Raw genomic sequence first — 14,564 nt, forward strand, 5'->3', positions numbered from 1 at the left:
TCGCGGTTTCTTATATTCTATTTAGCATGCAATATGAATGCGGCGGCCAGTGCGGAGAGTATCGCGTTTCTCTCCGCTCTTCTCCCGCGAGTGCATGAAATATTTAAGCGGATTACCAAAACCAGACAGGATTTTCGGGAATAATGTATGAATTATTCGCTACTAAGTATTAGCTGCCGCCGCACGGCATTTATTCTCTCTGCGTCTGAATATTCAAACCGAGAACAGAGCCCGCCCATAATTCAAAAAGGATTAACAGATTATGTTTATTTTTATATCCTATAAAAGCACAAATTTTTATTATCAAATGTAATTTTTCATGATTATTTATGATTTTTTTTATCCAGAAATATTTTTTCTTCTTGTTAAATTGATCTTGAAAAATTTAAAATCGTAACCTTAAAAAAGAACTCTTAATTGATTTCATAATTATTGCAGATGTTTTCTTTTTTTAAAACCATTAATAAACTTGAAGCCAATCCAGACGTTTAAATTTAATGAAATGATGGAAAAGTAGAAAAAAAATCTTTTTGATCTACCGGTCTCTTTTTGCTCTTTCAAAAAAAAAACTTGTCTAAAGGCCCGTATTGCACGCCACCAGCAGAACTGACTGACTGCTGCAAACTGACGCGCAAATACACACCTAGGCCCCTTCCAATTTGCACGAGTTCAATTTTTCATCAAAGCAGGAGGGCGGCACTCGTCTCGTGCAAAATAAAAAAGGCCGGCCACCCACCCACTCGGCTCTCCCGGACAAAAATTGCCATTGGGCTCGATTCCGCTTTGACCTTTGGCCCACGGGCAGTCCCTCTTCGCCTGGCACGCTTTCCATTCCGAATTTGAATCAAAGCGAAACGTGCTCCTCGCGAAAATATCCGCAGCAGAAGGAGAGCGAGATGGAGAGCCGAGCACTTGGCCAAGGGAAAAGAGAGAAAAATCACGCGCCGCCCGAGCCGAGATGGAGAAGAATCATAAGCACGTCAGAGGGCTCGCCGGCAAAACTAAGTCTGGCCGAGAGTTTTATGGGCCAGCAGTAAAACAATGAAATATTGCGCGGTGGACGGACGCACCTGACTGTGAGCTGCTTTTCACTGTAAATACGTGATAATGCGAGAGCGTAAAATGGACCAGAGTGATTCCGGCCGGACGAGGAAATCGCAAAATGACCCCGGGACATAAAAGTAAAAGCACATATATAAAACCCTTCGGCCTATATATTTTTGTGTTTCTTTCTGGCATGTCTCTCTCGTCGCCGGGAAGGCCTGAAGGAGGATGATAAATATTAATTCTGACTTAATGGCCCTTCAGAAAGACAGGCCCACGTTTTATGAGAGCGCCTTTGTAAATGGTCTGTCGATGTCTTTAATGCTTTTGATTTTTTGTTCCGTTCAGCCGTCAAAAATCGACAGAAACTAATCACAAAACTCTAATATCGCCTAATGTTTGGCCCCCTTGATGCAAGCTAGTGTGCTAGAATAGAAATAATGCATCTGATTGTGAGCAACGGGATTTATCTTTTCATTGTTGGTAAATTTGTTAAATATATGAAGAGTATCAATTAAAATTAATCGATTAGAAAATTAAATAATAGTGAAAAAAGTTAAATGACTGTATGTAACACACAGGTTTTCTTTATTTCATTAAACTGATTGTGAACCGCTCTAAATTCATTCTATATTGGCTACCAGGCTACGCTCCTCACAGTACAATATTTTGGAGGAATTGTAATTGTGAGAGTTCTCTCACTTTTTTTGTCCTGAAGGTATAAAAAGCCTGACTCGATTCTTCAATTGTTCATTTTGCAACATCAATTCGTACCAAAAATATATTAAATTTCTTAAAGATGGATATATTTGTTTGAGAAAAATTAAAAATTGTTCATTTTCATCTAAAAAAGAAGTTTGATAAAGCGATTCCTTTAAAAGTGACTTACTTAACAAAGTACAATACTAATACGCACCATAGTTCCTAACTTACTCACGCAAAACGCAATTTTCAATTAGAGTTTCATGCATTACAAGCTCACTTTGAGTGCAGAGACGATACGCGCGGTTAGCACAAATTTTCAATTGAAACAAACGTGTGCGAAACGTGAGGAGAAGGAAATTGCTTTTGCACCACTGCTGCTGGGAAATGCAGTTCTGCAGGTGTGCCTGCCAGCGAACAAAACAGACACCGCAGCGATACACCCACTCACTCTCTCTTCTAAACAAGGCAGTTCGCTCCTCTAGTTTAATTTCTTTGTTGCGAGAACTCGCAGATCGCTCGCTTTCTCACTGCTGAGGCTTCACTCTCGTGGAGGGATAATTGAATTTCGCTCATTCTCTAAAGAAAAGCGCACGCATTGAGAGTTAGCATCAGGGCCCATATATAGTGCGTGTTGGAGCAAATTCATTGAAGGCTCTGCTTTTGATTCGAATTCGGCACAAATCCTTTTGTCTTGGCAATTTATTTTAAGGGGTTTCACTCTGATAAGGAAAGATGTGTTATTTTATCAAGAATTTGCACATTTGATTTGCATTTTCCTCAATAAAATTCAGCTGGGTATTATTTCAATCCATTTCATTTCCATTCCCTAGCTATATGGCTTATTTTTTTGTTCAAATATTGAATAGAAGTTCATAATTGTTTTATAATTATTATAAATAATTATATTGCCTAAAAAAACAGTTTTCGAGTCATAACTGAAATTTGAGTGCATCTAACAATATAAGTTTAATTTTAGCACAAAGTATATCTTTTGAACTTATTTTATTGTACTTTTTTTTTAATTTCTTATGTCAGTTATGTCAAATTATGTTGTTCTAAAAAAAAAATTAGTACCAATTTAGAAGACAAAGTGGCCAAAAATTTCAGTAAATGACTTTTTTCAAATATTTTTTCCACTCAGAAGTTGCTTCGTAAATTCAGGCATCTCCAATAACTAGATCAATACTTTTCAGGCTGCACTTTTCGATAGGGCGAAAGCCCCTTAAAATTCCTTGCCGAGCACAGACTTGAAGTATAAGTCAATCGCTTTGCGAACGCTTTCTGAAAAGGCACCACTGTGTATACTACACGCATATTATCATTGAAAGGGGGTTCCTGCAGAGCCGATGGAGGAAATTGCCAACCGGCTGGCACGCTGCCTGCCCCAGAATAATATCCTAACACTGACTGCCGAGCTCTTAAATTTCGCGTTCGCTAATAAATAAAAAGAAAAAAAATGGCGGCAGCGGCTCCATCGATTTCATTGGGGAAAAATCCCCGGCTTTCTGCATGATATTTTATTTTCCAAACACCTCGATAAATTCTGCCAAGAGCTCCTTGAAAATTTAATTAACGCCCTTGTCAAGACACAACCATTCCTCGGCGTGTTTTTTTCTTCGCTGATGCATCTGATATCGCTCAATTATTTCCCTCGCGAGAAAACTTTCTTTCTTTCCTTCTTTTGCCACGGTATTAGATGCGGTCTTGAGAGTAGAGAGAGAAATTTATTTATCTGCTGGCGAGCGGTTGTGTATATTTTTTGCTCGCTCGCGCCAGATGCTCATGATGCTATATAACTTGTGTGTAATTTATAATGCTTGCTGCGAATATTATCCTCTGCTGATGAGGCGTTTGTGTGATTAGTTTCAGCTTGTTTGTGCATGTGCGACGAGGCGTGTGTGTTTTTGCCACTTTGTAATGCGAGGGGCAGTTTGGCAAAGTTCATTATTATCCCTCAGGGGGTTTGTAGAATAGCTTTGGAGAGAGTGAGGTGTGTGATTTTGAGCATAATTAGATGCTTATTCGTTTGGTCAAAACTTCAAACGAGCAAAACGGATTAATAAGCTTTGATTAAATTGGATCCAAGTAGCTAAAAATAAAGTTACCTTTTCACATCTACGAGGTTTGCATTTATGTCAAATTACGCTTCCAATATCCTACTTTGAAATCCATAATTGAGTCAGTATTTCCCAGTGTGGATGGCTTTTTGAATATTTGGATAACAAAAATTCTAAAAGGCTATCTACCCTATGAAACGCCGGGAAATACTGTAATTTGTTTTGATTTTAATTAAGAAATGGTACGTGGAAATTAAGTGTCGCATGGGCTGCGTATAACGCATATGGGAAATTGCAGAGGCATTTATTTTTGGAACGAGGAAAGTCGATTCAATAAGCAATGTTGATGAATTGTATGTTTGATCCCTCTTGTACTGTCTAGACATTATCCCCTCGAATCAGCGGTATTATTGGATTTAATGTGAACTAATAATTGCAACAAACGTGTTCTATCCTTTTTGGAGTTTTTACCAGCAAAACGCGAATCCTTAACAAAAATCGTTTTTATTTTTCATGATTACTCAAAGGGAGCAATGGCAGTTAAACTCAAAGCTATTTACCGTTAGAACAAGAGGAAGCCGATTTGATAAATAATTTGTTAATGATTAGCCAGCCGTTTGATCCCACTTGAACTGTCTAGACATCATCCCTTTGGATGTTTCGAATCAGATGTATTTTCGGTTTTCCTCTCCACTGTTGATGGCAATCAACTTCCAGTCTGTTAGCGGCGGCTTATTTGCATTTTTCAAGGCAAGTTGTTTCTTCTCCGCTGAATCGCGCACAGGTATGACAGCAAAGATAATTAACCTGCTCGGCGGAAAAGGTTGGCAGAAAAACAATAACGTTCGTCAGTTGGAAAAGAGGAGGCGGCGCAGCAGCAGCAGGCGAGGCGGAAAAAGTATCGGACGGAAGGAGTTCAATAAGCGGCCGCTCAGCTCCAGCCTTTTTTGATATTAGAAAAAGTTTTTGCTGCTGATGATGTAAAGAGCAAAGAAATTCGCAGCTGCTGCTGCTAACTAACTCCGAAGGTAGGTTGGCTGCTCGTGACAAAAAGCAGCAACAAACATCAGTGCGCGCCGATATTACGTTGGTGGGTGAAAAACGCACTAGCGCCAACGTTATGGCTTTTTGATCGCACTCGGCAAAATCATCATTGCATGTCGCAGCCATGCCGTGGTCAATTTTGATCTCCGCCAAATGACACTTTTGATGGCGCCTTCTGAAGAGCACCATCGTCTCGCGGAAATGGACTTTTATTGCTACTTTTTGTGCAAATGAGACTTCCAAAGACATTTCCCTTGAATTGATTGATGTGCACGGAGTTTTAGATATTTTAATTCGCCAGGGAGAATTGAGAATTCCTTCTGTTTCATTGAACTTTCTGGTAAAAAAAAAAACTGCAGTAATTTTTAGTTGAAGGGATAAAATAACATTAAAATTATAATTTATCTATAGGTTATGGTCCATTGAAAAGGAAAAATACAAAAAGCTCATATTTAAATTCATTAGTCGACAAAAGTCAGGGCATTATTAAGTAAAATAAAAAAAATTTTGACCTATTATAATTTCTAAAAGATTTTTAATTTTTTAATGATATTTTATCCCTTTTTACTCAACAACGAACCAACTTTTTTGAATTCCAGGGATAGATTTTTTGACCTTGGTGCTTCATCACTAATGGCCAAACGTAATTAATCACGAGTGCCATTTTGCGTAGAGGTCGCGTACGGGCATAAAAGGCGCCACGTACATTTTTCACCTCTCGTAAAAAGGTCGTCGGAGCTGAAAAATTCAGCAAATAAGGCAGGTGCCGCACCGTACGTAATAAAATGCAAACGAGAGAGAAATGTGTGCACCGTGTTCTCCAGAGAGACGAATTTACACGTCTCTTTGGATGGGGTGCACTTCACACTGCATTTCAGCAGCTCGATAAATTATGCAGCTGGTGAAGTATAATTGGGTGTAAAATGCGCCGAGCTATGGTAATGAGGAGGGGACACGTGCCAACCAAAGCACTTTCACCCTTTCTCACTCGCGCGTGAAAACGTAACAAATATACATGTAGAGAGAAGCAAAAAAAGAAAATTGAAACTGTTCCAGCAGCAGGTGAAGGCGCTATTCATAAAATTAAATTGGTAAACAGGTGGAAATTTCATGCTATTTCGCAGACCAGCTCCTTGACAAAACTAAAACAATTCCAAGCAAATGAGTGATCAAATTTAGATAGATTTTTGTTTTTTCATGATTTTTGAAAAGAAAAAAAGTACAAGTACTTAATATTACTTAATAATACATATTACTTAATATTCTCCTGGAGTATTTTATTAAATTATAATTAATTGTTCAAATTAAATTTTCTAAGATAGTTGGTTTCCATTTTTATGTTTTTTTATTTTATTATTATTTTAACAAATTCATTTTATAAATAAATCTTTTTGTTGATGAACAGAAATATTCATCTCAGCTCAAATTAGAATAAATATTTAACATGCCTGAATGTTCTGTGGATTCCCCCTTGTGTATTATATTAATTTAAGTTGGACCTAAAATTTTCATTCCTAAATTTGTGACAAAATGGTCCGTTTATATCACGACCCGAATTCCAATTTGATTAACAACGAAAAGTGGGGAAAGCCCTCAACGAACAGGTGCAAATCAAACAAACAAACAGCGTGTCCCACGGTAGGCAGCACCACAGAAATTTCGCGGCCCGACCAAATTGGCCAGAAAGAACGATAGAATTTCAATATATACACCTGGTCTTGTCCGAATTCCTTCCATTTGAACTCGAGTCTCGACTGCCAGATGAAATTAATTACTCACATTCCTAGAAAAGGTGCCGAGGAGAGTAAGCGAGGCGGATAAAATTCCCGGGCGTCGTCGCCTTCCTCAGAGTTAATCAATTCCGCCACCCGCCCTTGCTAGAGCTCGACATGGCGTGCACCACCGCCGAAAAGTCTCGGCGGCACAAGCAAGTGACTTTCGCCGCCGAGATTGTTTTGATCTTGACCGAGCGGAAGCCATTTTCCAGATGAGGGTCAACTTTCATAAACGTAATTAATTGCCAACTCTTGTTTCTCGACCAGAAATTTCATGCACAACTTTCCTGCTCGCGGGATATTCTCAGAAACTGGCATCCTTTGTGAGGTGGAAAATTTGGTTTCCGCGCAATAAACAGAAGGAACTGACTGACCATAACAGGGAGCTACTTGATTTTGTATGGACTGAAACCAACAAGCAAAAAATGCCGCTTAAAATTCAATTTTTAATTGTTGCAAAATTCAAAGTAAGAATAATTTCACTACAATTGGAATCTTAAAATAATTTTAAAAAATTTTTTAATGACATTTATAAATTAATTATTACAAATTTGTTATTCGTAAAAAATGTGGTCATAGTTTTAATTAGTCCTATTTTTGAACATACAATTACAAATGGATAGGAACAAAAATTAACAATGAGTCAACCAAGGCTCACTGCGGTGGTTGAGATCTTTTTTAACTTAAAAATTTTTGCAAAATCATTGCTACTTTTAGTGCTGTTTCCACCAAAAACTCAATTTGTTCCTCCCAACAATTAATTATTTTAAATTATGCGTTTAGCAGCTGAATTCCTCTATAAAAAGCTTCCATTTTGAAGGCATTTTTACTTCTTAAAAAAGCTAATTCCAATTATATTGAAGACGCTATTCTTACTATTAAACACCTAATTTTAGAGCTTAACTTTATCCTCCGGCTCCCAATAGGAAAATCAATATATAATAACAAGCCAGTTTTTGCGATCATAAGGGGCCACAGAAATGTCCCAATAACTCGCGGACCTTGGGTCAGAGTTGCACAACCGGAAATTGATCCAGGGGAACTAGGAAAATTTGTTTTATTAATGAAAAAAGCTTTTAACAATTATGGAAAAGTAAAAATATTATTAAAAAAAATAATATTAATTTATTTTCGTGTTTTTTTTTTCATGCTTCTTTTTTTCAGTTCAAATGGAAGAATTTAGAGTCAATCAGTCGGCAAACGTTTCGGAAAGCGCGTGCTGAGGTGAGGAAAAGGTTAATCCGGGAATCTTTTTAACGGCGCAATAAAAGCCGCAAGCCGAGAGATTATTCCCTCCTTCTGGCACGACGACGCAGGCGAAGAGTGTGTTATTATTATTTTCATCGGTTTTATTGTCGAGCGCCACCGACAAACAGAACAACGGCGGGCGTCTAAAAACGCGCCGTTAATTGGGCTCTTCCCGCCGCGCGCGCGAGAACAGAGCGATGCGCCGGGACCGTGGGGCACACATTAAATCCATCCGTCGGCCGTGTTCTTCGATTATGAGCGCCGAGCAGCCAAGAGAAAGAAAACAGCCGCCCCCGCTGCTGCAATAAAAGAGCCGGGCTGTGTTTCGACAAGTTTAATAGAGCCATTATTCAATCAGGCTCCATGAACCACCAACCAGCCTAATGGAACATTTAAGTGCTCAAATATCTCCGCTAAAAACTTGGAATATTGTTTATTTTAATTGGGCACTTTTAGCTTGAAACTTTTTCACTCAAATATGTGCAAAGTTTTCTGTAGAATTTTTAGTTAAACTATTCATTTGTAATAAAGACGCAAAAAAATCAACTGTACGAAGGAATTGTATCACTTTTAGTGACTTTTTGATGGAAGTAAACAAATTTAAGATTGAAGATATCATATATGACCACCTCAAGTGCCAAAAGGTTCCACAACAACAACTTCAAGAACCTATACAGCAAAAATAAACAAGCATTTTAAAATAAATTTTCATCGCCATTTTCTTGGAACCTAAATTGATTCACTGGCATTTTATATAAAAACTAGAAAAAAATTTTGGAAGCTCTTTTGTAGAAATTTGAATTTAGCTCTGGAATGTGTAATAGAGACCAAGTTTATCAGACAATAATGTTGAGGATGTAAATATCTTGTAACCAAAAACACTCTGCACAGAAGGAAATTTGCAAGTAGTATCACTTTTGTAATTTTTTTCTTTGCGGTTTACACTCTGTAATTTATCTAAAATTCAAAGTTCTATAATGAGAAATGCTTTGAGTAACAAAAACTAATGCTAATATTTGTGTACGAATGAAGGGTATTCAAATTTGTTTACCTAATTGTGCTAAAGTTCAGCCACAATAATTTCGCAATTTTTTTTTTTTTTAATATTATGAATTGATAATAAAACAGCTTCACAACCAGCAACTTGCGTTTGCAAGATTACTTTTTATGTATGCAACCCACTGCACAAGCACGTCTAGCAGGTTGCGTTTTTCATTTTTAGGCGAGAGTGAGTAAAAATATGATTAATAGATTTTTTAAAGCCTTTTCGGCTCTAAACTGAGCAAATAAAATAAAGGAAAATTGACCTCAAAAAGGCGCCCCGCGATCCGCTGTGCTTTAAAACCCTAATAATTCACATGTATTATGTATTATTTTTTTTTCGACAACGTTAAGAAGCCCTGATAAAATTTTTCATAGACCAGTTTAGTAAGTTCAAAATTTAATTATAACTCTTGCAGATTCAAATAAATATATTGAAACATAAAACAATTAGTTTTTTTCAATTTACTGACACATTCAAATACTAAAATAAGAAAATAAAAAATTGTTTATCTATGGTCTTATTTTGTCAAGACTTAGCAAAGTTAAATCCTTCTTTAGGACCAATTTTATTAGATCAAAATTTCATATCGCAAATTCTTAACATTCGGATTGATTCGGATATCGAAGAAAAAGAATTGTTTACTCGATTATAACTAATAAAAGCGAACCCCTTCCTGAATAATTTGGCACTTCAGTGTAAATTTGGTAAATTTTACACATTTAAAAATTTTTGTATTCGATAATATTCAAATGGGAGTGAACGGGTTGTTTTACAAACAGCAAGTGTGTGTAATATTTCGCGACGCTTCTCGGTCAGGCTGCATAGAGAACCCTGTGAATAATTCATGGCCGCGCCACTGGTCGGCGGACCATCTCGAGACTTTTACTTGGCTTTATTTAAATAATACGAAACAACGAGAAGCAGTGTTTTGTACAGTAATAATTGCGTTTTACATTTTTATGAACCGACACAGCCGCGCGTGAAAGCGAAAAAAATAAGCCGGGGTTAAAAAAGTGTGTTCTGTTATACCGTTCACGAAGCTTCCTTCGTTGAGCTCCATTAAAATTATATAATATTATTTATGGTAAGCAATGGTTAAGTGCTGCATTTTGGGACAAGGACCGGAAATCGCTAAATTGTCGAAATCTGCGTATACCCCAAGTCCGGTAGAAAATTCACGTGCAATTGGAGCTCCAAATTTAAGACTTGAAAAGAATTTAAAAAAAAAAAATTATATACATATAAAATATGATGTTTTCCGTAATTATTATTGATATTAATATTTTAGTGTTTTAACACCGTCACATTTTAATCGAATCTAAATGGTGTATTTCTAAGAATTGAAATAAATTTTGAACTGACCTGTATTTAACGGCGAGAGGGCCAGTGCGACGACAAGGAAGGTCCTGGCAACTCCGTTTTCACCAAAGCTGGACATCATTGAAGATTCAATCAGCAGACGAAGCAAGAATGAGTGACACGGAAAAATTCACGCGGCTCTCACTGGCCGGAGCACATGTCGATGTGAACTTTGACACTTGCACCACTTTCACTGTTACTGCCCAAGGTCGGAGCTGAGCATCGTCAAGGTCACGACCTGGTCACTCAGGTTGAGTCACAAGGAGTCGAAAACAGTGTGTGGAGAGTTAACCGGCGGTGGCGCAAAACGTGGGTGCAGATCGAGAGAGGATGTGGTCCGCTCGCCGCTTGGAGCACGACTGAGCAGGCGTATCGACCACGCAGCCGAGGGTGTCGCCGCCACCGCCACCTCCGACCACCGTCGAAGCTCATCCTCGGTCAACCCAGCTCAAAATATGCAACGCGACGGCCTGCAAACAAATAAAAAATAATTTTGCTTAGTAATTATTTAAATTTTTACAAGTAAAGTTGTAAATAATTAAAAATCAAATTATGACATATCTAAAAATTCCATTTAAAAAAATTAATTCTAATACATAATATATTTACTATGAATTTGAAAAAAGCTATTAAATTTATGTAAAAGCAAAATGAATTCTTTTTTTAAAACAACGTTGACAATGTAAAAAATTTTCAAAAAGTTCTTACAAATAAATTCTTACAACAAAATCGGTTGCTATTTTTATAAGGCTTATAAAATTTAAATTCTCCCCTCCTATCATTGCACCTCCTATGTATGATTTCCTGAACTCTCCTAAACTTCCCAGCCAGAAACAGAAATATTATTTTCTGAATTAAAATTGAGGTGATCGTTTTTTCCAAAGAGAACAATTTCTGATTTAAAATTTATATGAGAATTAGAAGGGCAGAAATTTCCAAAATGTGTACCTGAAATTACAAATTTCAAGTGAAGGTGATTAAAAAATTTGAGATTAATTTTTATAATTTTCATATATTACACGCAGAATAATCGTTAAAATTATTTCAACTCAATAATTCCCATCCCTTATATCTTCCACCCATACACGGATATTATGCCAGAAACCCATATAATTGTAAACCCATGTTATAAATTATTCCAAACAAGGAAAATTTGTCATCCCCCCACATTTGATTAAGCGACGAGACCTGGAATAATTATCCAAATAGCATGACAAATTTTCCTTGGTGTAGAGGTGGAGGTTTCGGGCTCACTTTAATTAATTAATTTTATTTGCCAAGTGTTTAAAATATAAATTCTAATTTTGTGTTTAAATTCAATAAATTTTCCCACTCTAAAACAGAACGATTTTTCTTTTATAAATTCAGAATATTCTCACATTATATGCAAATTATAAATTCCCAGACGTGTCAGTTTATTTACGTCCTTTGTGTGGCTTTACCGCCTTTGTCTGTGTGGGTGTTATTCACTGGTACACCTTATTATAGCGCAATGCCTCTTTAAAAATAACCTCCGACATCCAGTTTAATTAAACTGACAATGAGCTGACAGCTTCAAGTAGCAAAATGCGCTTCTTCACAGAGACCGTGCCGCGCGAAGCCTTTCTTATTCCCTCTTCCGCCGGCTGGGGTCAAGAAAAATCAAGTGGCTGCCGCTGTTTTACAAGCGAAATGCAAGTCCAATAATAGCCACTAGAAGGGACGGCAAGAAAATGGGTTTCGAATTGCCTATGTATTCCTGCTGCGGGTAACGAAAATAAATAAACGCGGCCCGGCTGGAAAATAAAACATCTGTGCGACGCTCAGAAATAAAAACAGCATTATGGTAATTAGAGAACGAACACATTCTCCGAAAGATATTTTTTTCCTCCTAAACGAGAGTGTGATTATTGATGCTGTACGACATGAGACTCTCATTAGCTCTCGTGTGACTTGTTATGTGCGTTAAATTGCTGATAAGAGAAACGTTTAAAAGCTCGGCCGGCCAAAACAATCCATCAGTGTGAACATGTTTATTGAGGTGGTGATTGCTCTTCTCGGCGCTGCCCTAGGCAAGTTTTTAAAGCTATATACGCACATCATGGAGTCTAATTTGCATTTTATGGTTTTATCCAAAGTGTATTCTTTTGTTATTTTCATTTTATTGATTTTTTATACGCTCTCAGATGGAATGAAATTCCTTTCAAAAAATTTAGGTGGTCCTTAAAATAATTAAATAAATAAAAATCACGCAAACCATGATGAATAAAATGTCAATATCAAAATATACATTTTTGCGCGAAATACACTTTTGGGAAATTTTACTATAATGTGCTTAACTTAATAATTTTTTTTTTAATTATCTTTAGAAGGTTTTCATTGGAATTATGCAATTTGTAAACTTTTCGAATAAACAATTCTTGCGTCATCCATGATCAATTTCAATTTTAATTAGATTGAAAAATAACAATTCTTAATAAAGATCAATTAAAGTATCAATATGATAAATTTGCATGTCAAATTGGGAAAATGTAAAATTTGACTCATTATTTCTAACTAACATTGATTTGCAAATTCTTTTCACAAGTTTCTCCATGAAGATATTGTCAGGTATTGTGCGGTTGAATAATTTCCTATTTTATCAATTAATTTTATTTTTTCTGAATAAATAATTATTTTATGTACATGTTATATTAATTATTAAATTAATATTAATCAAAAGTTTAAAAAAATGATAATATTGTTACATAAACTGATTGTTCCTTACAAAAAATTGCGTAGAATAATTTAAATAAATCAATAATATGATTTTTTTACATTATTTTTAGCGGTAGCTGTGCCACAGGCAAAAATTATAGGAGGGAGAGTTGCAGCCGCAGGCGAGATCCCATGGCAAGTGTCCGTGCAGACTTCAAACGGGCGCGCGCACTTCTGCGGCGGCTCCATCATTTCCTCCGAGTGGGTCGTCACGACGGCCCGCTGCACTCTGGACCGCACCCCTGAGGAGATCGTCATCGGCGCCGGCTCCATCGACAGACTCACCCCCAAGTCCGTGCACAAGGTCTCGCAAATCTTCGCCAACTCCTCGTTCCAAACCCTCTTCCTGACCGGCGACCTGGCCGTCCTCAGGGTGACACCACCCTTTGAGTGGAGCTTGGAGGTCGCCCCTATTGCTCTCCCCAGCAGCAGGGCCTCTACAGGCCTATTGGCTACTGTGTCCGGCTGGGGAACGACGTCCATCAACGGACCTAACCCTGTCCTTCTGCAGAGGGCCCAGGTGCCCATTTACGACAACAAGGACTGCAACACGCTCTATTCGCTGCTGGGAGGCGTCCCGGAAGATCAGATTTGTGCCGGCTTTAGGAAGGGTGGGGTGGACGCCTGCTCAGGTGATGGCGGAGGCCCACTTTTCGCCGACGGGGTCCTGTACGGGGTTGTTTCTTGGGGCTTTGGGTGTGCAACCAAATTCCCTGGCATCTACACCGAAATTTTCTATCACAAAGATTGGATCAAGAAAATCACGGGAGTTTAATTTTATAACAACTTTCAATTTTGTATTGCTGAAATGTCAAAATATTTACATAATAAAAAATTGTTTGGCCACAGATTAAAGCATAATAAAATATAAATTATACATATTTTACCCACCGTTAGAATAATAAAATTGGGAATTTAAATAACAAACTGAACTTTATAAGAAATTATAAATATAACAATTTTATTCTGAAAACCTTTTAAATTTCATTTACTTTTAAATTCATAACTTTTATTAATATTTTCCAGCATTTTTTTTTTTTTTACTTAATTTCTGATTTGTGGTATTACATGACTTAAATCAAAGTTTGTCGATTATAAAATGGTAAATAAGTTTCAAATTTTTATTTTGATATGCATAAAACGTTTTACTAGTGATAATGCTACAAAGCTGACTATGTGAACTTTTCAGTTGTAAATTAAACTCTGAAGAAAATATTGTTTTGTTGTTAGAACTCAAGTTTCTTGAAGTTGAGACTGGACGCTTCTGCGAAGAGGAAGCTAAGTCGGAAGTTGGCCGACGAGAAGGACGAGCGTGTTGATGCCTGCGGGTATAGTTGGGTGTGGTGGTGAAGAAGGGCCTTTGCGACCAAGACTTATGTACTCTCATTGAAAGTGTGCCGGCCAAGAGTGCGAGATGTAATAATTGATTCTCTCTCAGATTGGGGATGTTTACGCTTACAGAGAGTGAGGCTGCTTTTTGTTTGTTTGCGAGATGAGGGGGATTAAGTGGCCGACGGCTTTACGCAGATCTTTAATTAGGCAGGGGCGTCA

General features: G+C 37.3%; 2 protein-coding genes across 4 annotated transcripts in view; one reads left to right on the plus strand and one right to left on the minus strand.

Moving 5' to 3' along the window:
- LOC132203327 (uncharacterized) overlaps positions 1 to 10,636 on the minus strand; it is a 191,775-nt gene extending 181,139 nt beyond the window's left edge. For 2 of the 3 annotated variants that reach the window (XM_059631034.1, XM_059631017.1), the window contains exon 1: positions 7,000 to 7,027. In XM_059631034.1, the coding sequence (XP_059487017.1) occupies positions 7,000 to 7,002 (3 nt within the window). In that variant the 5' untranslated portion in view covers positions 7,003 to 7,027. Of the gene's footprint in view, positions 1 to 6,999; positions 7,028 to 10,280 lie in introns of those variants that run through there. The other variant, XM_059631026.1, reaches the window with a different exon arrangement.
- On the plus strand, positions 10,389 to 13,788 carry LOC132205253 (trypsin-like). Its single transcript, XM_059634204.1, has 2 exons — positions 10,389 to 10,485; positions 13,085 to 13,788. The coding sequence occupies exons 1-2, from the start codon at positions 10,389 to 10,391 to the stop codon at positions 13,786 to 13,788; spliced, it is 801 nt and encodes a 266-aa protein (XP_059490187.1).
- Positions 13,789 to 14,564: the final 776 nt, after the last annotated feature.

This window comes from Neocloeon triangulifer, unplaced genomic scaffold (assembly GCF_031216515.1).
Source record: "Neocloeon triangulifer isolate White Clay Creek 2 clone unplaced genomic scaffold, ASM3121651v1 ptg000002l, whole genome shotgun sequence".
Classification (NCBI taxonomy): domain Eukaryota; kingdom Metazoa; phylum Arthropoda; class Insecta; order Ephemeroptera; family Baetidae; genus Neocloeon; species Neocloeon triangulifer.

Coding starts and splice junctions, on each gene's coding strand:
- LOC132205253 (XM_059634204.1), top strand. CDS start 10,389: ATGAGTGACACGGAAAAATTCACGCGGCTCTCACTGGCCGGAGCACAT. Junction 10,486..13,084: donor TTTCACTGTTACTGCCCAAG/GTCGGAGCTGAG, acceptor CATTATTTTTAG/CGGTAGCTGTGCCACAGGCA.